Source organism: Coccidioides immitis (genome assembly GCF_000149335.2).
Source record: "Coccidioides immitis RS genomic scaffold supercont3.6, whole genome shotgun sequence".
Lineage (NCBI taxonomy): Eukaryota > Fungi > Ascomycota > Eurotiomycetes > Onygenales > Onygenaceae > Coccidioides > Coccidioides immitis.
Genome location: NW_004504312.1, coordinates 1,012,882 through 1,031,278, shown reverse-complemented (window position 1 = coordinate 1,031,278; position 18,397 = coordinate 1,012,882). Strand labels below are relative to the sequence as shown.

The following is an 18,397-nucleotide window of genomic DNA, read 5'->3' as shown; positions in this document are numbered from 1 at the left end:
ATGCTCCACTGTGCAACCTGGTCGCCCCAGCGCCACCACCAGCTGATGACCCGCGCCTTTCCCTTCTCCCCTGGAAGGGTACAAATCTGGCAACATCACAATTCGGCCGCGAAGAGGACGTCTTTCTGACCTGCAAGGCTCGCTTTTATCTGATGCTCGAATTTGAGTACGAAGCCTTAACAAACTAAAGTCTCTTGCCAAAGCAATTATTCCCTGTTGCTCGGCCATCCACAGCCATGCTCAGGCTGGGACTAGCCCTCTTAAGCTTGTATCAATTGACATCGATGCCACTCTACCCCTCAACAAAGGAAGTGGAACATACCCGTCGATACTTCTACGTGGGTGGGCGCTATGAGGACAATGGCAAAGGAGAACATGTCTTCAAGGACCAGATGTATGTTGAGCATCTAAGTCCCACAGGTGGAGTACGCCGACAATATCCTATTGTATTTCTTCATGGCCATGGCCAGACGGGAACAGTGAGTGGCTCATTTCGATCATTCCCACTAAATGCCGGGTCCAACGCATTTACACCCATCATTGGCTATACCTCTCTGGCGTAAATTGATAGGTTCAGCAGAATTGGCTTAACAAGCCTGACGGTGGACGTGGCTGGGCCTCTTATTTCCTTGAACAGGGCTATGAATGCTATATCGTTGATCAGACATTTCGCGGTCGGAGTCCTTGGATTCCTGGAAATGGGACCATGGACATTCTGAGTGCGGAAAGGCTGCAGGATTATTTTACGGCAACTCGAAGGCATAACTTGTGGCCGCAAGCAAAGCTCCATACCAAGTGGCCTGGCTCCGGCCTGATGGGCGACCCTGTCTTCGATGCGTACTATGCCTCAACAGTCCAATCCCTTACTTCAGACCTGTACCAGCAATCCACGATCCGCGAGGCAAGCGCCGCTTTGCTAGACAGAATTGGAAGACCCATTATTCTCATATCCCATTCACAGGGCGGAATTCTGGGATGGCAGTTCGTTGATGCACGGCCTGATCTTGTACATTCGGTTGTTGCGCTTGAACCGGGAGGGCCTCCGTTTGAAGCAAAGATTATTGGGTCCGGCCCAGCAAGGAAGTACGGTCTAACGGACGTTCCTCTCGCATACGCCCCTCCTGTTGTGGAGCCAGAAGTCGATTTGATCAAGCAAAATATAGAGCACAACTTGACAGGCGTTTCCTGCGCAATTCAGGCGGAATCGCCTCCCCCACGAAGGTTGGCCAACTTCGCGAAGGTCCAGGTGCTCGTTGTTACGTCTGAGTCTGGATATCATTCCGTGTACGACTGGTGTACGGTTAAATTTTTACAGCAGGCCGGCGTTGCGGTAAGGCACCTGGAACTTGGAAACGTGGGAATTCACGGAAACGGCCACATGATGTTTCTGGAGTCGAATAGCGATGTCTTGGCAAAAAAAATGCAGGAGTGGATGGAGGGCGATTCTCAGCAGTTCTCTAGCAGCTAAACCGAGAGATAGATACAATATGCAGGTTGCTTCCGCCATATATCGTATCGAGATTGTAGAACCGGCTTGTCGGGCGCCATTTTCATGTGGATTACATAACTAAGGTACTTAACTAGTTAATACGCCGCCGAATAACTTAGCTCCGCAGGTGGGCTGGCCAGGACTAACTACCTCGGTGTTTCTTGCTTGATCATTCAGATACCCCTGCAGCAGCGACGACACTGGAGAATGGGATTCCGGGCATAATCTCCTGGAGAAATACTGTAGAAGACAATCGGATGTCAGCATCACTACACGATGAACGGCCCTTGATCCTCAATTTTTCCCGTGACCGTCGCATAAGCCTGTGATTGCCCCACCGACCGCCCTCCACCGACAATATGCTCGAGTTTCGCACTGAGGGATTCAATGGATGCGCTGTGAAATACTCTCCCTTTTTCGACTCACGGCTAGCTGTTGCGGCTTCGGCAAACTTTGGACTCGTTGGAAATGGGCGATTTTACATCCTTGATCTTACCCCGCAGGGGATCGTCCCTTTGAAATGGTAATACTCCTAAGGCGCATCCTCGTCCACTGTTGAATGACTCCCTGTGCTGAGCATCTACTGAAATTTTTGTTTTACTTCTCTAGGTATACAACGCAAGATGCGTTGTACGATCTGGCCTGGTCCGAGATTCATGAAAACCAGGCCCTCGTGGCATCTGGCGACGGAAGTATAAAGCTGTTCGATTTAACCGTAGATGAATTCCCCGTTCAGGCGTGGAAGGAACACACAAGAGAGGTCTTCTCCGTACACTGGAATCTGGTGGCCAAAGATCGATTTTGCTCGAGTAGCTGGGATGGCACAGTCAAGATCTGGGCTCCAGACAGGCCGACTTCTCTGCTCACTCTTCCAACGCACAGTTGCACCTACTCTGCTGCGTTCTCGCCTCATTCTCCTGATATTATATCCTGTGTGACTTCCGATTCATATGTCCGTGTCTTTGATCTACGGACCCCCGCATCGGCCTCGAACCATCTTACCGTTCAGATACCAATCCATGGAGCTGGTCAAACACCCGTCCCTACGAATCCCGGTCTACCAATGGCTCCAGCATCGTCTCCGCCGTCAGAGGCTCTTACCCATGATTGGAATAAATATCGACCTTCAGTCCTTGCAACTGGTGGTGTTGACAGGACAATTCGCACATTTGATATCCGGGCCCCCCAACAAGGGCCTCTTTGCGCTATGATTGGCCATGAATATGCCGTTCGAAAGTTAACATGGTCCCCTCACCTTTCTCACGTTCTCCTCAGTGCCAGCTACGATATGACGTGTCGTGTTTGGACCGACGGAACTGACGTCGCACCTCCCGGAGATGCAGACCCAATGAGAGCTGGACCGATGGCTACAATGGGCAGAGAGTTAGGCCGAATGGGTAGGCATACAGAATTCGTCACTGGTGTCGATTGGTGTCTTTTCGGTAGCGAAGGCTGGTGTGCAAGCTGCGGCTGGGACGAAAGACTGTGTGTTTGGGATGCACGGGCCGTTATGGCATAGTCCCACCGTCCTTCGCTCCCCTCAGTCTTCTCTCGCCGTGGCCTGTCACGTTTTGGACTTCCAATTTTTGCTTTTACTGGTATATGCCTTTTACACAAAAGTGGGAACTGCATTGGACCCTTCTGAAACGCAGATTTTTGAGCTGCGACAAAACGTAGCTTACACAATTTTTTTTGTTTTTTGGATATAGGAAGCTTTTCGATACCCAGGATAAGAGCTGTTCCCAGCTAGGAGGGCGGATAGCACATATCCGATGGTTCGCGGTTCTTCGAGGTCCTGGAGAGCTGCTCCTTGTATTTAGCTAACCACTTGCGTTAAGGTCGGCATTTGCATTCTTGGTATTGGCATTAGGTCTTGCTGCATAGATATGTCTTGAATAATTACTCTACATGAATAAATCAATTTTTGGCAGGTGGTAGAGCCCATTCTTCGACTTAATAGCAAAGCGACCGAGGCCATTTGGTTTGCCAGTTTAAGAAGATCTATGTTAATCGAGACAATTTCGTTCGTATTAGCAAAGCAAAACGAGACGAGCGGTTTCAACAGTTCAGTATTTTGTCATGCATCATGTCGGTCATGTCGAAGCATTATCATCCCGTCATCCCGACGGCACTCATTATACCCAAAAGGCTCCGGAAGCGCTTAATGTGACACCTGTATCATATCTGGAAGCGCCATATAAAAGGGTGATTTGAAGATAGCGAACAAGCCAACGCCCTTATCGGGGCCCAAAATTCCATGCTCTGGGCCATATTTACCTCGCTGCCAACCGAGACTCGATCTTCGCTTTCTCAGCGGCCTTGACTTTCGCAATCTCCTCTTTGCTCGCATCGTACGCCACGTTAACCTTATTGAACGGATTGTCTTCGCTCTTCTCGAACTCTTTCTTGACAATCTCAATCCTCTGTTGTCTTCTCAGTCCCGGTTGTTCCTTTTCGATCTCGGGTAACCGTCGTGCCTCGAAAGCGGCATATGCCGCTTTGAATCTGCGCTCCGGATGACGATCTATCTTAGTGCTTTCGGAATTCGACGTTAACGACAGCGCGTCGAGTGCGTTATCGATGCCGGAGGCGTTGAGCGCAGCTGCTTTCTTGGATCCAGAGGTAGACACGCCAAGCGCCGCGTCGAGGTGGGAGAAATCTAATGTGCCCCGAGTCTTTTTCGCCGCAGATTTAGCACCTGCACCTTTGGGTTTGGAAGGCTGCGAGGCTTCTTCTGCGGCGAGAAGGGCATCACGCTCCGCTTTCTTGCGGGCTGCGTCCGCTCGTTTAGATTCCTCTGACTCTCTATAGATGGTTCCCGTTAAGTCAGTGACCTGTAACTTTCTTTCTCCTTCTCCATCACATTTGCCATCAACTGCGTGAATATATATATATATACCCGGGGGTGCTTTTTCTTGACCCCAAAATAGAACCAACTTACTTCTTCGCATTCGATTTCGCACCTTGTTGCCACTTGCGATCTTCGTCCGCAGCCTTCTTCGCATCGGATACGGCTTGCTTCTGGGCCGCAACTTCGGCTTTCTGCATTTTCAGAGCAAATCAGTTTTCATTTCAAATTTCGATTGGTATTTCCTCCCCCCCCCCCCCAAAAGGGGAGTCTGAGCTTGAGATCTCAAGGTGGACTACTTACGCGAGCCATGCCCGCCGCTTTCTTGGAGTTCTCGCCCTTCTTTCCACCCATAATTAAATAGATAGTCGTGATCAGCCGACAGACAAAGAAGTGGTATTAAGGAGGGCAAAATGCGATGCTGTTGTGTTTGACCGATCTATGAGTTGTTTCCCTCGACTGATAAGATAGCAAAGCGGGCTAACAGGTTGTGAGTCAGCACGGAGTGCGGATAATCCTTACACCGGCGATCAGCGGGCCGACCGTTCGTGGTACGAAGAGAGAGAACGCTTCCAATTCATCAATGGGCCTCAAATAGTTGTGTCACTCAGGTGTTCCCTTAGCGAAACTGCCCTTACAGCTGTTCACAAAATGGGTTCGTTATCTCGTAAGTACATATATGGGGCATTCGACGGTCTTTCGCTCCGTTTCTAAGCAGAACAGGACAATCTAAAACACGTGAAGGGGTTCTCAGGGGCTTAGGTGCAGGAATGTGATGTCTTGGGTCAAGTAGTAAGAATGAGAACGTCACAAAATCGAGTAAAATATCTCCTTCCCCCAAATTTTAATTCCGCGAATCTCATGAAGATCTACCGAATCCACCACCATCTGGTTATATGGAGAAAGCTCGTCATCACTATCATCCGCAAAATGAGTGGCTTTAAGCGAATTTTCAGCTTGAGAACTTTGGGAGGTTCCAGCCGACACGTCGTTCTCAGAGATCCTCAAAGCGGCAATCCCCAACATCTTCGAAATAGCTTCCATTTTCACGTCATTCAGCTTTGGATCTTTCTTGACTCGAAAGCTTCTCGAAATGCGTGACACTTTCGTGGCCACTGGGCCGCTCGCCATGTGGCTAACAGCAATATACTGGACCTTAAGCGATGGAAAGTGGAGGACGCTGTCCACAGCGCAGAGGCGTATCTCGCGCAATGACATCGCACAATATTCGAGACTGTTTAGTAAAATGTGTAAGGCGACAAGAGACCGCATGCAACGAATGTAGTGCATCATAAGGTGCTAAAAAGTAAACTTATTAGTGGATGCGCTTCCTGGTAAGGAAAGCTTGCCAAATGACTCACAAAAGCCGAAAGATCCACGACTACAAGAAGTTCAACAAGTTGTAAACCCATCCTTGTGATATATAGAACCGACCGCCGGTCTAGATTCCAACTTGAATCGACATCGTTTCGAATCATAAGACGTTTCAAGTGTTTGATATGTTTTCTTAACACTATTTCACGAATATCCTCGATGCGGACGGCCGATTTTGAATCGGGTGGATCTGACTGTGCGCTCGTGCTTCGTTCTATAAGAAACAAGTCTTCAACATATGGAAGGGTCCCTAGAAACGTTAAAAGCGCCTGTGTCACATTGTCTGTATGAATTGAAGTTATCTGAAGAGGACTGGACGTATGTAGTGCGGTAAGCATCGCCCAGAATGCTCGCTGCGGACCAACGTTTAAAAGTGAAATATGCTTTAATGACCAAACGTTAACAGCCCGGCAAATAACTGAAGCTTTAAGTGGAATCAGTTGGATTGAAAGCTCTTCCAATGCAATTCCATGGTTTAGACGGATATATTCCTGCACCGCCCGCTCTCCAGAAATTTCGCCATAATCTGGCTGGCTGCCATTCCTCTGCCCTTTGTCCTTATTTGAAGTAGATATGTGTGTATCCCTAATCGGTTCCTTGCCTTTTGAAGAGGCAGTGGGTTGCATCACTACCCCAGCGTGAGGAGGAACAACGGTAGTATCAACTAGTGCAGCGAAACCACCTTCGTGGGATTCAGGGCCCTCTGGTTCAATAAATTCTTGGTCTTCTCCTTCGCTTAACTCGTCTGGATGCTCCATATCGACAATGTCCACTAGTTGCTTTTCAAGATCACTGTTCATGGGATTCATAGGATCTGAGGGGTCCGCTTCGCCTTGCTGTTCAATTGCAGGAGAGGAAGACGCTGATTCAGTGGAGTTCGGTAGCGTGGCGGGAATATCTGCGCCTTTGATGGTATCGCCAACAGGATCCGCTGTTGAGCTTTGGAGGGGTTGAGTATTATCATCTGCATTGCCGCCACCAACCGGGGCATCTGAATCGGTGCCGGAATCCAGGCCATCTTCTTTACTTAAGCATGGTGAATTCTCGGCACAAATACCTGCGCAGGCATTTGGCAAGTTATGAGGCAAATTCGTTTGCACATTTGCCCACCTCACAAGAAATTTGGATGTGGCCTTCTGTAACCTTTCGACCGTCTGAATCGCACTTGGGCCGGGTGTAAGAGTAGCCGTACCTTGGGCAAGGTCGCACGCAATACCGTATAACTCATGTATAAAGACGCGATCGGGTTCTTGGCTTGCACGATGAAGGACACACTCCTTTTTATGCTCAGTAGTTGCCAAACCAGTTTCAACTACTCTCTGCACTAGTAGTTTTTGCATCGTTGTTTCCCTTTCTAAACCAAAAAGCCGTGCAAGGGCTTTTTCTTGTGCGATACGTTCACTTCGGACAGTTGCATCATTATTTGGATTTGATGTGGCGGTAGTTCCAAATGCCGGAGATGGCGTAACGTCGTCGTCGTATATATCTTCATTGTCTTCCGTATCGGTATCGGGATCGGGATCTTCTTGGACGGTCTTTTTCTGAGCTTTTGAGGCGAACTTCTCAGAGAACGACAATTTCAGCCACTTAAGTGACGTCGCCGACCCAGAAATACATTGAGCAATTTCGTCTACGTACTCGAGGGAATCCATATCTAGAACAGCTAAGTTTGTGAGTTTCTGAATATGCGAAAATGTCCGTCGAGGCCGAGGCAAGTCCTGGCTTGCGGTGACCTTAGAAGTAGAGGCCGCATATGGAGTGGTAGCCGCTGCTGGGGGTGGAGGGCCATGGTGATGAGGATGAGTATGCTGGCTCGGCTGAGGTGGCAATGTCGGCTGTAGGGTTGGCAAAGGAGCCGGGGCCCACGAGGGTGATGAAGCGCTATTGATCGGGGGATGCGACCGACCAGCGTGCAGTCGAACGTGCAAGCTCTGCAAGCTCGAAAGCTTCCCCAGGGCTGCGAAGATTGACGGATTGAGCTGCACCTTAATATCCCAGCTACAAGGATGTTAGAATATAGTTCTCTTGGTCTTTTGTAGGCTTACCGTCGCGAGGGCTTACCGGAATGTCTCCAGGGCCGATGTTTGCTTGACTATTGCTAAAATAAGTGTATTGAAAAATCTTCCGCACTCCGTATCGTACTTGAATTGGAGGGCAATCTTCTCCTGAACCCTTTTATAGGTTACATCGTTGTTCCATAGGATGTTTAACGCGATGCGTTTGAGGTAGGCAGCATAATTAAAGTCGCTCGTTGCCAACGTTTCCAGGATATCAGCGCAGGAACCTAAATAAATACGGGTATCTCTTTGGTCAGCGGCCTCAGAGAATCGGTGGCTTAGGCTGTGGTAGAGTTCAGCAGCGGCGAGGTCACGGAAGGCTCGCGAAACACGCATTAACTGGACTAGGTCCTTGAGTCCCAGCTGAAATAAGCTTAGAGATCAGTAAGCTGTCAGAAGACCTCTGCATTAGAGGTAGAGGTAGAGGCATTTGGCAGGCCTGCTCACATATTTTAGTATTTCGCGGAGCGTCCCTGCTGGAAGAATAGACAACTGAGGCTTGACCATGCGCGAGGGACATCTCGATGGCAGTCTTGCGGTAAGTGAAGGTTCAGTATTCATCTTGAGAAGTGATCCTTAAGTCAGGGCGGATGTGTAAACTCAGAGGCACGAAGTGCTCTCTCTTATAAGGGCTCTTGTCTCTACCCTGGCAGATGACCAAGCGAGGGAAGCCAGCATGAATTAGGATTCGAATATCAGCGATGCAGTTATCTATGAAGGACGCAAAAGAATATGGATCGAGAATGAAATGGGAGAAACCAAGATAACGGTAGGAGAATTGCAACGGCCGAAGGAGCCTGCAGGGAGCACGACCGCTAGAAATCTGTTAGAGCCTCCAGACTGCGTTTTTCTGGGACTTGTCCTTCGTGCTTGGTTGAAGTAAGCCAACAGGCAGCAGGCAGGCAGCAGAATCGCAGGATCAAGGTGCCAGGCAGACGGCCGTCAACGAGTGATGGATGAAGATGAAGAAGGGCAATCTCACAGCGCTGCCGGGATTGTTGACATTGACGGGGAGTTCATTTCCTGATTGGGTTACGCTCTCGGGAGCCTCATTTGGGGCAGGCAGGAGCAACGGCTGATTGGATGGAGCAGGTGCAGTTGACTCAAAGGCTTGCCCCAGATTTCGGATCCGCCCCACACTAGCCTCACCGCGGCGAAGGGACCTTGCCATATCAGGTCTAGCGCATGAAACGGCGTACCGTACAAACGCAGTGGGACGCTGGCGTACGGAGTATGTACAGGTACTCCGTACATACATACATACATACATACAAACGCGGAACAGCTGATGGTCAAGCGACGGTTCTTTGTGCCCTTTTTTTCCCGATTCTTCAACAGATTCACGGCACGCAGAGCACAATTAGCCCAACAGAAAAAGTTCCCCCAAAAATTTTAAAGGTGGAAAAATTCAAATGCCCACAGGCGGGATTGAACCGCCCACCTCTTGATTACAAGTCAAGCGCTCTACCACTGAGCTATGCGGGCTTGCGACAGTCGGCGGAAATTTACCCACAGATCGGAGTGCACCCAGGTCACTGTTAGACAAGTGACGTAACCAAAACTTGTATGGTAATTACGCGCTCCTCTCCCAATCCGTTCCACTGTTGGCCGGGAGGTAGTAAGTCACGGTAAAACTTTCCTCCGAAACACAGGGCTCGCTCCAAGGTGGACGGGTTTGGGCCACTGTGAGGGAGTCTAGGAAGCTCTGAGGGAGCCCGCGTTCAGACAATTGATATGGGGCACTTGCGCGCCGAACGCTTGATAATTCGAATGCACTGATTCCGTCATGAATCTGCTACTGGCTTTCGTCTATATCCTCACCCTTGGCCTTCTCCTCGCAAATGGCTCCGCCTTCGTCGCTGCGACCCATACTTCTAATTGGGCTGTCCTGGTGTCAACATCGCGATTCTGGTTTAACTATCGCCATCTCGCCAATGTCCTTTCCCTCTACCGAACGGTAAAGCGCTTGGGCATCCCCGACTCTCAGATCATCCTCATGCTGCCCGATGACATGGCGTGCAATCCACGAAACGCATTTCCAGGAACCGTTTACAACAATGCGGATAGAGCGCTGGATCTATATGGTGATAACATCGAGGTGGATTATCGAGGCTACGAAGTGACTGTCGAGAGTTTTATTCGCCTTCTCACTGATCGCCTGGGAGAGGACGTGCCCCGCAGCAAACGGCTAGGCTCCGACGCCGGAAGCAACGTCCTGGTTTACATGACGGGTCACGGGGGGGATCAGTTCCTGAAATTCCAAGACTCTGAAGAAATCGGTGCATGGGATCTGGCCGACGCATTTGGTCAAATGTGGGAGAAGAAACGTTATAATGAATTACTATTTATGATCGACACCTGCCAGGCAAACACCATGTTCACACATTTTTATTCCCCAAACATCATCGCGACCGGTTCAAGTGCATTGGACCAGTCTTCCTACTCCCATCATGCGGACAGCGACGTTGGAGTTGCCGTTATCGATCGCTGGACTTACTACATTCTCGAATTCCTTGAAACGCAGGTGACTTCACCGAGCTCTAAGCTCACACTCGGCGACCTATTCGATTCATACGACGAGTCAAAGATTCACTCGCAGCCAGGTGTGCGATGGGATCTTTTTCCCGGTGGTGAGCAGGCTGGGCGGTTACGCAAAGTTATGGACTTCTTCGGCAACGTCCAAGATGTTGAAATTGAAGCTGGGCAAAATGTCACCGCTGATATCCGTGAAGACTTGGCAGCTGTTGCGAAGTTGGTCGAGGAGTGGAAACAGCGAGAACGCGCTTATTTCTCAAATGCGAGCAGCACCGAATCTGTGTCGGAGCAGCTGTCCAGCACTGCCCAGAAAAATCGTGTTACCCTCTCTCCAGTGCAAATACCCACTGGTGCCGTGAGAATGAAGGACGTGAATACCTGGAACAAACAAGCCGTCGGCGTATCTTTGTTGGCTGGCCTGGGGGCTGTGTGGCTCGCTGGATCTTTAACGGCAAAATCATAACATTTGCGTCTGTTGACTGCTATCATTTACTTCCCTTGTATATATCTGACGCATGGGTAGGTTTCGGAGTTTCGATACCCGTTTTTAGAGCAGTTAGATGTGCTCTTCATGTCTTTTGCTTCTAGGATGGTGAGCGGAATGGTCATGGGGTTAAATTTGAATCAGTTCAAGTGTACAATAGTAGGATTTTATCTCATATTTCATCATTAATTATCGCCAATTTCCAATCATGATATCAAACCATGCTTAATTTCGTATATACATAAAAAAGGGGGCCCTGAAGCAATAAACAACGTATGCTCATGATGAAAAGCTACCGGAGGCAGAAGTGCTCAGGCACTTCAATAGTTATTATGTCCGACCAACGCATTCGAAAGGGTATCGTCACGGCAACCAGAATAATGAAAGAGCGGCGCTGTTCAATGCTGCGAATCACTAGTAACAAAGAGGTATTGATGAATTTGTAGGTGGGCATCGCATCAATCTACAACGCTTCTGAAACTCAGCGCCTCTAAAAATCCACCCAGATCCTCCTTTTGCACCTCTACCACGCAATGCTCAAAGCTATCAATGCGAACACGCGCATTTGTCTCACGTACCACTTCTTGGAATGCAATCCCAAAGCGATTTTTGAGAAACTTGTGCCCTGTAAATCTTGCCTGCTCATCATCTGACTCGGAATCAGAACTTGAAGACGACGAATCCTCCTCTTCATTTTCCGAACCATCTGGCTCGTCCTCTCCTTGCTCTGCACGCTCGGCAGCACGTTTGGCACGGCGTTCTTCGCACTCAGCACGTTTTCTCTCGTGAGCTTCTTTCTTCTTTTTCCGGTCTTCTCTGCGCTGGGCTGCAGCAGCAAAGTCAATCACCCCACCCCCTCCGCCGGTTCCGACGACAACATAAACATTTCTATCTTCGTCCAATCCTGCCAAAACAAGTGGAGTTCCCATTCCTCGTTTACCTGCAATCTTATATCCGTCCGCCTTGTCTTTCTCTTGAATGCGGACAGCCTCACCCACCCATAAAGCTAGCTTGGTCAATGCGCCGGGATTCGTAAACAGTTTGACATCTGGTCCATCTTTCACGACAGCAATGCGAAACGCGCGCAAATGTCGAATCTGCCTTTTGGATAGCAGTGACGTCCCAGTGCGTAAGATTGCACGATGCAAGTGTTGAGCCAGAGGGAGGAACTTAAGGAGTTCAGTAGGTGATTCGGAGGATGTGGGTGAAAGGGCATCATAAGCATCCCAGAATCGGGCAAGAATACTGGGCGAATCTTGGTTGGAGGAAGAATTAGTATTTTCCTTCTCGTCCGACTCTTTGAGAGGATCTTGTTTAGCAGCAGTGGATACGTCAGATTGGAGTGAGCCGACTTCCAGGATTGCACCAATAATTACGCCAATGTCGGTCGCAGAGAGGCAGGCCTTCCATCCCCAATTGCGAACAAAGCCCCATCCTTCCCGAGTCCCTGAAAAGCCTCCTGATGAGGGAGGAGGCACCAATCCTTCCAACCCATACATCGGCGCGTACTTCAACATCTTTTGTCGTAGATCGCGCTTTAAATCCATGTCCATATGGGTATAATTTTGGTGGCATTGGGTGAGACTCACACCCATCTTAGCAAGGAGCTTACGAAGCCTTCTTCGCCCTGTTTCGTTCCAGACGTGTAACCTGGGCGCTAAGTAGGGACTATGAAGCATGCTCTCATAGAGAGACCAATGTCGTAGTAATAAAAGCCGTGGTTCAGGCGATAGCAAGATGGAAGTGTCTGTGGGTGATCGTCCAGTGGTGGGTATGACGCCATTGACTTCACTTCGCATAGCTTCACGCCCATTTTCACTGTCGCCCGGGGGGTTCAGACGTCGAACTTCGTCTCGTAGAAGCTGACGTATTCGTTCACCCCTTCCTCCACCCCAACCTGCTGATCCGCCAGACTCGGATGAGTCCGATATTCCCACCCCCGACATGGTACGGCCGGATAGCTCCAGGCTACAGACCCCAATAATTGCAAGCCACAAAATGTCATTATCTTCACGGCCAAGTTCCGACGCTAATGAGTAAAGGATGGAGGAGATGGGTTCGGAATATGATGTCCCGAGAGAGTAGTAAGCTCGAAGTACATCTTCATGTTTTCGCTTAAGTCGAATTAACCGTCGTCGTAGGGTACGTGCGGATGGCGCCGTTGGTGTTTCAGGAGAGACAGAGCGTGAACGCGGGGAGGGAGAACGCGATGACTGCGATGAGTCTCGCTGTGACGTTAGATAGGGGTTGAGGGTGGACACCGAGGATCCCTTGGCCAGAATATTAGTTAACATCCCACGAGACGATTTTGTGAGCCAACATACTGAATTACTCCTTCTACGCTGTCGTGGTGGTCCGTCCTCGTCACCAGAGTCTTCGTCCTCTCGACTGGACCATGATTTTCTTTTCTTCGTAGGTCTTCCCGCCTCCTCCTCCGAATCTCCATCGCTGTCAGATCCATCACTCTCGTCGGTATCATCGTCAATTTCCGGCATTGCCTCCAAGCTACAATAAGCGTCTCTTTGTGCGGCAAGATCGTCTTCGATATCACCATCGTCATAAACAATGATCCCGCCTTTCCCGGGTTTATATGACTCTGTTATGCGACCTCTATCCACACCAGCAGCACGCGTTTTCGACATCTCGTTGGTTTCTTCCGGTTGGGCACATTCTGGATGTCCTCCAAAAACATTCCCCAGATTCCACGGTCTTCTCGCGTCAATAACCCAGACCTCCACACCACCCATATCTCCCGCCTCGCCATCGGTTTCAAGGCCAAGAATCTCGCCTAAATCTACAAGCCCGCCCACGCCCATGCAAATCACAATGCCTCCACTACCGCCCATTGTCGTTTGCATCGGCTGAACAAGTTCCTCGCCAGCACGAGCGAGATCCCCATAGCCACCAATTGGTTGTATTTTATGAGGAATATAATCCCTTTTTAGCAAGGCAGTAAGAATTCGGCACGCGCATAGTGCATCTGGCTCGAGCGCCGCAAGGATTAGGACTGGCGGAGAAAGAGGGTGGTGAGATCGGAGCAAATGAGAATAAAGAAGAGATATAAGAGACCTAGGCAGATACATTGTAGGTCTCAATTTTTAAATCGTCGCTAATCTGGTGGGTAAACGGCGGCATTCGAATCGTATGTTGATGTTGGTTGACGCGGTATTGACTTCCGTTCTTCAACACGCGTTTTGGCCGCCAAGACCTTTCTCGACCTGCCACGTATCACGTGAGATAACCATAATTTTGCCTTGCTCTATTATGGTTAGCGTTTAAATCACATGATTTATATGCCAAGAGATTTGATAAGATAAAGCTGTCCTTCCAAGCCTCGGCATTCTCGGCTCCTCCCGCAGCTTGCCAGCTCCTCGTCAAGCAAATGGCGCGGAGTGCTTCTTAAATAAAGGGTGAGGTAGACCTCCCTCGTGGGATCTGTACGGAGTAGATGTATTCATTTGCTACAGGACGGAATACATAGTCATCATGCCTCTTCTCACCCTTCACCTCCTCCGCCTGCAGCCAAACACGGACGTCAAGGACTTCGTGCACTCAGTGCGAAGCTCTCCAGATGTCGAAGTTGTAGTGGCCTCTCGACCGCGGCGATATGTCATTCGCCCTGAGATAATCGATGTCCATCATCTAACCAATCAACAGTGGGATCTTATGCTGCTGCTCCGCTCAGCTGGAAATGGGATCCCCCCAGCCCTGCGGTCTGCTGTCAGCGCAGAGTATTCAGTGAACGCTGGAATCCCATCCAAACTCCTCAAAACGTATCCGCAGCTTGACGCAAAGCTAAAACGAGAGGCCTCATCAGCGCCTTTAACTGGTTCGCTGGAAAAGGCTCGCAATAGATCATCGTCTCAATCCTTGGAGCTATCGGCAGATCTTCTGGCATTTATGGATGAGCTGGTCAAGGAGCATGACAAGCCGGTCACCATGCTCAACCTTCTTCATTTTCATCCCAACGGAAAGCCAGACTACTTCAAATACGGACAGGTAATCTTGTATCGCAACTTAGGAGCCATGTTCTCTTCTAAACGTCCGTCACAGGGGTTTATTTCAGTTGCCGGAAAGCGTGGGGGAAACGCGAAAATCGTCGGTAACGTGGTAAAGCCCCCTAGTGGCCAAACCGACTCAAGAGGGGAGGCAGATAGACCCGAGAATGAATGGTGGAATGAGATATCTATCGTCCATTACCCTTCCATCCGTCATTTCTGCGATATGTTAGCAGGCGAAGACTACCAGGAGATCAATTCAAAACATAGGCTTGGGGTAAGTTGCTCTATGTTTTTCATCCAAGGACCCTGGCATACGAATTTAACTGCATATTAGGCACTTCGAGATACGATACTTCTCTGCACCACAGAAATTGATGTTGAAGACGCGCAGCCAAATTCGAAACTCTAACGTTATCCCACACAAGCACTCTAGAGCGCCTTTTCTCCTTATGTATATACAATAGGCGCTTGATTCCGACGTAGAATGGACCGTCCAATTTAACAGCCATTTTGCTTGATTCCTGTGTGGGCCTCATCAAGCTCAAAATGTGTTGTTTTCGGGCTTTTCTTCATTATTGAATATTCAATATCCCACTTCCCCATTGTTAGCCTGCACCGAATTTTCTCATGAAACCCTTGCCGGACATAGAGGCTATGAGCTGTGGTAGAGGCCTCAAGCCATACTGGGAGCATCATGTGGTCCGCAAGTCCAACGCCCCATTTCACGAGCCGGGTGGCAATGCCTTGTCCGCGATACTCCGGGTCGACAAAAAGGGACTCAAGTACTGAATGAAAGAAAATTAGAAATCGTTATAGATTTCCCAATATTTTAAATAGCATATTACTTCTGGAGGCGCAGTGATAAAAAGTAGCTGAAGGTAGCTAACCACTTACGGATATGCGGACCCTTAATATGCCTGGCCAAGCGATCAACCACATCCTGAAGGATCAAAGCGGCAATGTCCCTATCCTCTGGGTCCTCCAACCAAACGAAGGAGCTCGGATCAATGTCCACAGGCGCACGAGGGATGTACGTTGCGCAGATCGTATATTTGGCTACGCCCAGTATTTTCTTTCGAGGATCGCTGGCGGAAATGGCTTTGAGCCAGATAACTTCCCTTTGCTTGGTTCGTTGATCCGCATATTGCTCTTTGCATTTAGCACGGTTCTCAATGGTATTTCCTCCACGGACCAACTCGCAAAACCTCTCCTTTGAGAAGGCACGGAACTGTACCTCTATCACTTCATCCCAGTCTCTGTCATCGATTGGCATCAGTATGCAATGAACCATGCTGGATCCTCAAAATTCCGTATCGTCGAAGTGCGGGGTAATAGTGAAGGCGTAACAAAGAGTAAACCGTTGAAGTTTTAGAGCTTGGCCAGGGCAAGCTGAGGATAAGAATTGTCCCTCTCACACGCGTTCTTGAAGTGGCTTGCTAATAAAAACATTTTGAGCCCGAGTTTGAGCCTGTGCAGCCGCCTTCAATTCGGCGATTAACGAGTTTGGCATCCCTGTTCCTTGGCCAGTCTTTGGAGATTTAAAAGGCCCCGGCAAGGCAGCGCTCAGGCATTGCGGAAGCAAACCTTGTAAAAAATGTATCTCTGGGCTTTCAGAGGGCAAAATCGATTTTCTTTTTCTCTTTTTTTTTTTTTTTTTTTGGGTATCACCACCATTCTCCTGTTGACATTTGAGTGATTGGTCACTTTTTTTGTTTTCCAGGATGAAAGGATATCGACTCGGCAGCCGGCCCGTGAGCTTGCCAGGGCCAGTCACAGTAAATCACCATATCACAAGAGGCCCATGACCGCCGATCTGACCATGTTTCACTTGGGGCCCTGTTCTTCCGAGGGAAAAAAAAAATAGGAAAGGACAGGAAGTTGTTGAACCGCGTGTGAATGTGGAAATTCGCTCAGTATCGTGCTTTTTCACCAATTCCCATCGGAAGCCAAAGTCTCCTGAATCAATGTCGTTAGGATAGAGTTACACGAGACCACAGAACATTTGCTTTTTCTTTCTCCTGCCTAAACTCAATCCGGAAAATGTAGTTCCTCCATCCTCCGGACCGAACCTTAGCGTAAACTACGGTGTAATAAACTTTCATTGTACTCCGTACTCCGTATTATGAAGTGGACGCTGTACGGAGTACTCCGTACCGCTAACATGTTTATACAATACCAATACATGTATTCCGTAACCAACATACATATGGATGAAGCACGGTATTTCCTAGAGCCTTAAGATATCTACATACGAAATTGTCAGGTTCCTTGGATCTATTGCATAGACATTGTAGCACTTTGGGTTTGGAGAAACAAACTCTCTGTGCATTATCCGCGATGTGGCCTGGACAAGGGTAACTTGAAGTCTCGGATATCAGCGGGAAAGAGACAACAGGGTATAAGGAGAATTTATCATGCGCTCGTAATGGAGCTGATCAATATTTTGAGATTTGAGAGAAGAGACATCGGGTTGCAGTTGAGCAGAGAGGTTCATTATGGCTGTATGTGCCAACGGAAGGATATTGCTTCATTTCGTAACTCTCGTGATAAATTATCCAGCATCGGGTGTCTTCACTTATCGTTCTCCGTTGTCTCTCACTCTCGACAGTGCCGGGGCCGATCCTCAACTTGCTCACAATTTGTTTGACACGTTGTCTCAATGGCATGTGCATACGTGTCGTCTTGTAAGGGCGCGACAGTGACATTTACCCAGCGCAGAGTTCGAGAATGTCGCTTGCCAGTTTCAGCGGATGAATTCGGAGGGGCGTAATTGCACCCTTTCCCTTGTCCCTGGCTCCATACGGTATTGAATGCAATCAAAAAAAGGTGAAGGCACGGGATCATTGCAGTCATGAGACTGTGGTCAAAGATAACCTAGGTATGGAGTACATATGCTAGGATCAATGCTTTGTAAAGTCGGATCGATCGGGGTAACGGCGCCGTCAATTCTGATTAGCTATGTTCCTAAAGAGTATATTAGGACACAAAGTACTCCGTATGGAGTAGAGGCGAATCCGACATTCGGCACATTTCCCGAACCCTGCATCCAAAAGCAGCGACAGCAATTACTTTGCATGCCCATGGCAACCGTAAACCCCATACAAGTTTTATCTCAGCACCAATAATCAGAGATGCACTAACAACATCGAAAAACAGCTATAACATGCCATCTGAGTTTCTAGTCTCAATTAGCGTAGAGTAAGGATGATTTGAATGAAAAACAAATGGATGATGCGAGGATTGTACTTACCGTTCTAGTGCAGGAATCAGCAATACATCACGGTTTCAAAACGAAGCCCAATATCGCTATTGTAACTATGAGGCCAAGGCAGATTTGTCGATATAACCGTTCTTGACCCAGCCGCCCTACCAGTAGAGTAACCGATATTTTCGCGGCATATCGTCCAAGAGGAAAACGTCGCTGACGTGGAGAGCCTAGATGACCGTCTTTAGCAAGTACTGCCGATAGAAAATTTCACCTGTCACCAATTTACCTTTTCCGGGGTGGTTATTTCTGCCGCATCGGGCATGGACTTGGATCTTCCCGATCCCTGCGTTATGAGGTTAAGCAAGACGCTGACATGGACCACTCAAAAAATCCGAAATCGA

The 18,397-nt window shown here is 48.9% G+C and overlaps 8 protein-coding genes and 1 non-coding gene across 9 annotated transcripts; 4 read left to right on the top strand and 5 right to left on the bottom strand.

Annotated features, from left to right (window-relative positions):
• Nucleotides 1-236: 236 nt before the first annotated feature.
• Nucleotides 237-1,508, top strand: CIMG_03325 (uncharacterized protein; the record flags this gene model as incomplete). Its single annotated transcript, XM_001243883.2, has 2 exons — nt 237-479; nt 581-1,508. The coding sequence occupies 2 exons, from the start codon at nt 237-239 to the stop codon at nt 1,466-1,468; spliced, it is 1,131 nt and encodes a 376-aa protein (XP_001243884.2). The 3' UTR covers nt 1,469-1,508.
• Nucleotides 1,509-1,671: 163 nt separating this feature from the next.
• CIMG_03324 (peroxisome biosynthesis protein) lies at nt 1,672-4,266 on the top strand. Its single transcript, XM_001243882.2, has 2 exons — nt 1,672-2,012; nt 2,099-4,266. The coding sequence occupies exons 1-2, from the start codon at nt 1,849-1,851 to the stop codon at nt 3,006-3,008; spliced, it is 1,074 nt and encodes a 357-aa protein (XP_001243883.1). The 5' UTR covers nt 1,672-1,848; the 3' UTR covers nt 3,009-4,266.
• CIMG_03323 (uncharacterized protein) lies at nt 2,236-4,755 on the bottom strand. The gene is made up of 3 exons (XM_001243881.2): nt 4,641-4,755; nt 4,431-4,531; nt 2,236-4,294 (listed from the first exon to the last, which is right to left on the bottom strand). Exons 1-3 carry the CDS (start codon nt 4,689-4,691, stop codon nt 3,763-3,765), a joined length of 684 nt encoding a protein of 227 aa, XP_001243882.1. The 5' UTR covers nt 4,692-4,755; the 3' UTR covers nt 2,236-3,762.
• Nucleotides 4,756-5,144: 389 nt separating this feature from the next.
• On the bottom strand, nt 5,145-8,693 carry CIMG_03322 (uncharacterized protein; the record flags this gene model as incomplete). The annotated part of the gene is made up of 4 exons (XM_001243880.2): nt 8,216-8,693; nt 7,773-8,131; nt 5,699-7,709; nt 5,145-5,636 (listed from the first exon to the last, which is right to left on the bottom strand). Exons 1-4 carry the CDS (start codon nt 8,327-8,329, stop codon nt 5,145-5,147), a joined length of 2,976 nt encoding a protein of 991 aa, XP_001243881.1. The 5' UTR covers nt 8,330-8,693.
• A 488-nt stretch (nt 8,694-9,181) lies between these two features.
• On the bottom strand, nt 9,182-9,253 carry CIMG_15114. Its single transcript has one exon. It is a non-coding gene; the product is annotated as a tRNA-Thr (tRNA).
• Nucleotides 9,254-9,484: 231 nt separating this feature from the next.
• CIMG_03321 (GPI-anchor transamidase) lies at nt 9,485-11,011 on the top strand. The gene has a single exon (XM_001243879.2). The coding sequence runs from the start codon at nt 9,555-9,557 to the stop codon at nt 10,764-10,766; it is 1,212 nt and encodes a 403-aa protein (XP_001243880.1). The 5' UTR covers nt 9,485-9,554; the 3' UTR covers nt 10,767-11,011.
• Nucleotides 11,012-11,024: 13 nt separating this feature from the next.
• Nucleotides 11,025-13,896, bottom strand: CIMG_03320 (DNA replication initiation factor Cdc45). Its single transcript, XM_001243878.2, has 2 exons — nt 13,112-13,896; nt 11,025-13,057 (listed from the first exon to the last, which is right to left on the bottom strand). The coding sequence occupies exons 1-2, from the start codon at nt 13,868-13,870 to the stop codon at nt 11,246-11,248; spliced, it is 2,571 nt and encodes an 856-aa protein (XP_001243879.1). The 5' UTR covers nt 13,871-13,896; the 3' UTR covers nt 11,025-11,245.
• Nucleotides 13,897-14,185: 289 nt separating this feature from the next.
• CIMG_03319 (uncharacterized protein) lies at nt 14,186-15,306 on the top strand. The gene is made up of 3 exons (XM_001243877.2): nt 14,186-14,786; nt 14,841-15,062; nt 15,123-15,306. The coding sequence occupies exons 1-3, from the start codon at nt 14,274-14,276 to the stop codon at nt 15,195-15,197; spliced, it is 810 nt and encodes a 269-aa protein (XP_001243878.2). The 5' UTR covers nt 14,186-14,273; the 3' UTR covers nt 15,198-15,306.
• CIMG_03318 (uncharacterized protein) lies at nt 15,162-16,717 on the bottom strand. Its single transcript, XM_001243876.2, has 2 exons — nt 15,683-16,717; nt 15,162-15,573 (listed from the first exon to the last, which is right to left on the bottom strand). Exons 1-2 carry the CDS (start codon nt 16,077-16,079, stop codon nt 15,287-15,289), a joined length of 684 nt encoding a protein of 227 aa, XP_001243877.2. The 5' UTR covers nt 16,080-16,717; the 3' UTR covers nt 15,162-15,286.
• Between the last annotated feature and the right edge of the window lie 1,680 nt (nt 16,718-18,397).

What these genes read in the sequence shown, in the direction of transcription:
- CIMG_03324 (XM_001243882.2), top strand. Translation starts at nt 1,849, where the DNA reads ATGCTCGAGTTTCGCACTGAGGGATTCAATGGATGCGCTGTGAAATAC. An exon ending in GGGATCGTCCCTTTGAAATG is followed by an intron (nt 2,013 to 2,098) that starts GTAATACTCCTA and finishes TTACTTCTCTAG; the next exon opens with GTATACAACGCAAGATGCGT.
- CIMG_03323 (XM_001243881.2), bottom strand. Translation starts at nt 4,691, where the DNA reads ATGGGTGGAAAGAAGGGCGAGAACTCCAAGAAAGCGGCGGGCATGGCT. An exon ending in AAGCGGCGGGCATGGCTCGC is followed by an intron (nt 4,532 to 4,640) that starts GTAAGTAGTCCA and finishes CTGAAAATGCAG; the next exon opens with AAAGCCGAAGTTGCGGCCCA. An exon ending in GCGAAATCGAATGCGAAGAA is followed by an intron (nt 4,295 to 4,430) that starts GTAAGTTGGTTC and finishes AACCATCTATAG; the next exon opens with AGAGTCAGAGGAATCTAAAC.
- CIMG_03321 (XM_001243879.2), top strand. Translation starts at nt 9,555, where the DNA reads ATGAATCTGCTACTGGCTTTCGTCTATATCCTCACCCTTGGCCTTCTC.
- CIMG_03320 (XM_001243878.2), bottom strand. Translation starts at nt 13,870, where the DNA reads ATGTATCTGCCTAGGTCTCTTATATCTCTTCTTTATTCTCATTTGCTC. An exon ending in AGCGTAGAAGGAGTAATTCA is followed by an intron (nt 13,058 to 13,111) that starts GTATGTTGGCTC and finishes ATTCTGGCCAAG; the next exon opens with GGATCCTCGGTGTCCACCCT.
- CIMG_03319 (XM_001243877.2), top strand. Translation starts at nt 14,274, where the DNA reads ATGCCTCTTCTCACCCTTCACCTCCTCCGCCTGCAGCCAAACACGGAC. An exon ending in ACTACTTCAAATACGGACAG is followed by an intron (nt 14,787 to 14,840) that starts GTAATCTTGTAT and finishes CGTCCGTCACAG; the next exon opens with GGGTTTATTTCAGTTGCCGG. An exon ending in ATTCAAAACATAGGCTTGGG is followed by an intron (nt 15,063 to 15,122) that starts GTAAGTTGCTCT and finishes ACTGCATATTAG; the next exon opens with GCACTTCGAGATACGATACT.
- CIMG_03318 (XM_001243876.2), bottom strand. Translation starts at nt 16,079, where the DNA reads ATGGTTCATTGCATACTGATGCCAATCGATGACAGAGACTGGGATGAA. An exon ending in TATTAAGGGTCCGCATATCC is followed by an intron (nt 15,574 to 15,682) that starts GTAAGTGGTTAG and finishes TCTTTCATTCAG; the next exon opens with TACTTGAGTCCCTTTTTGTC.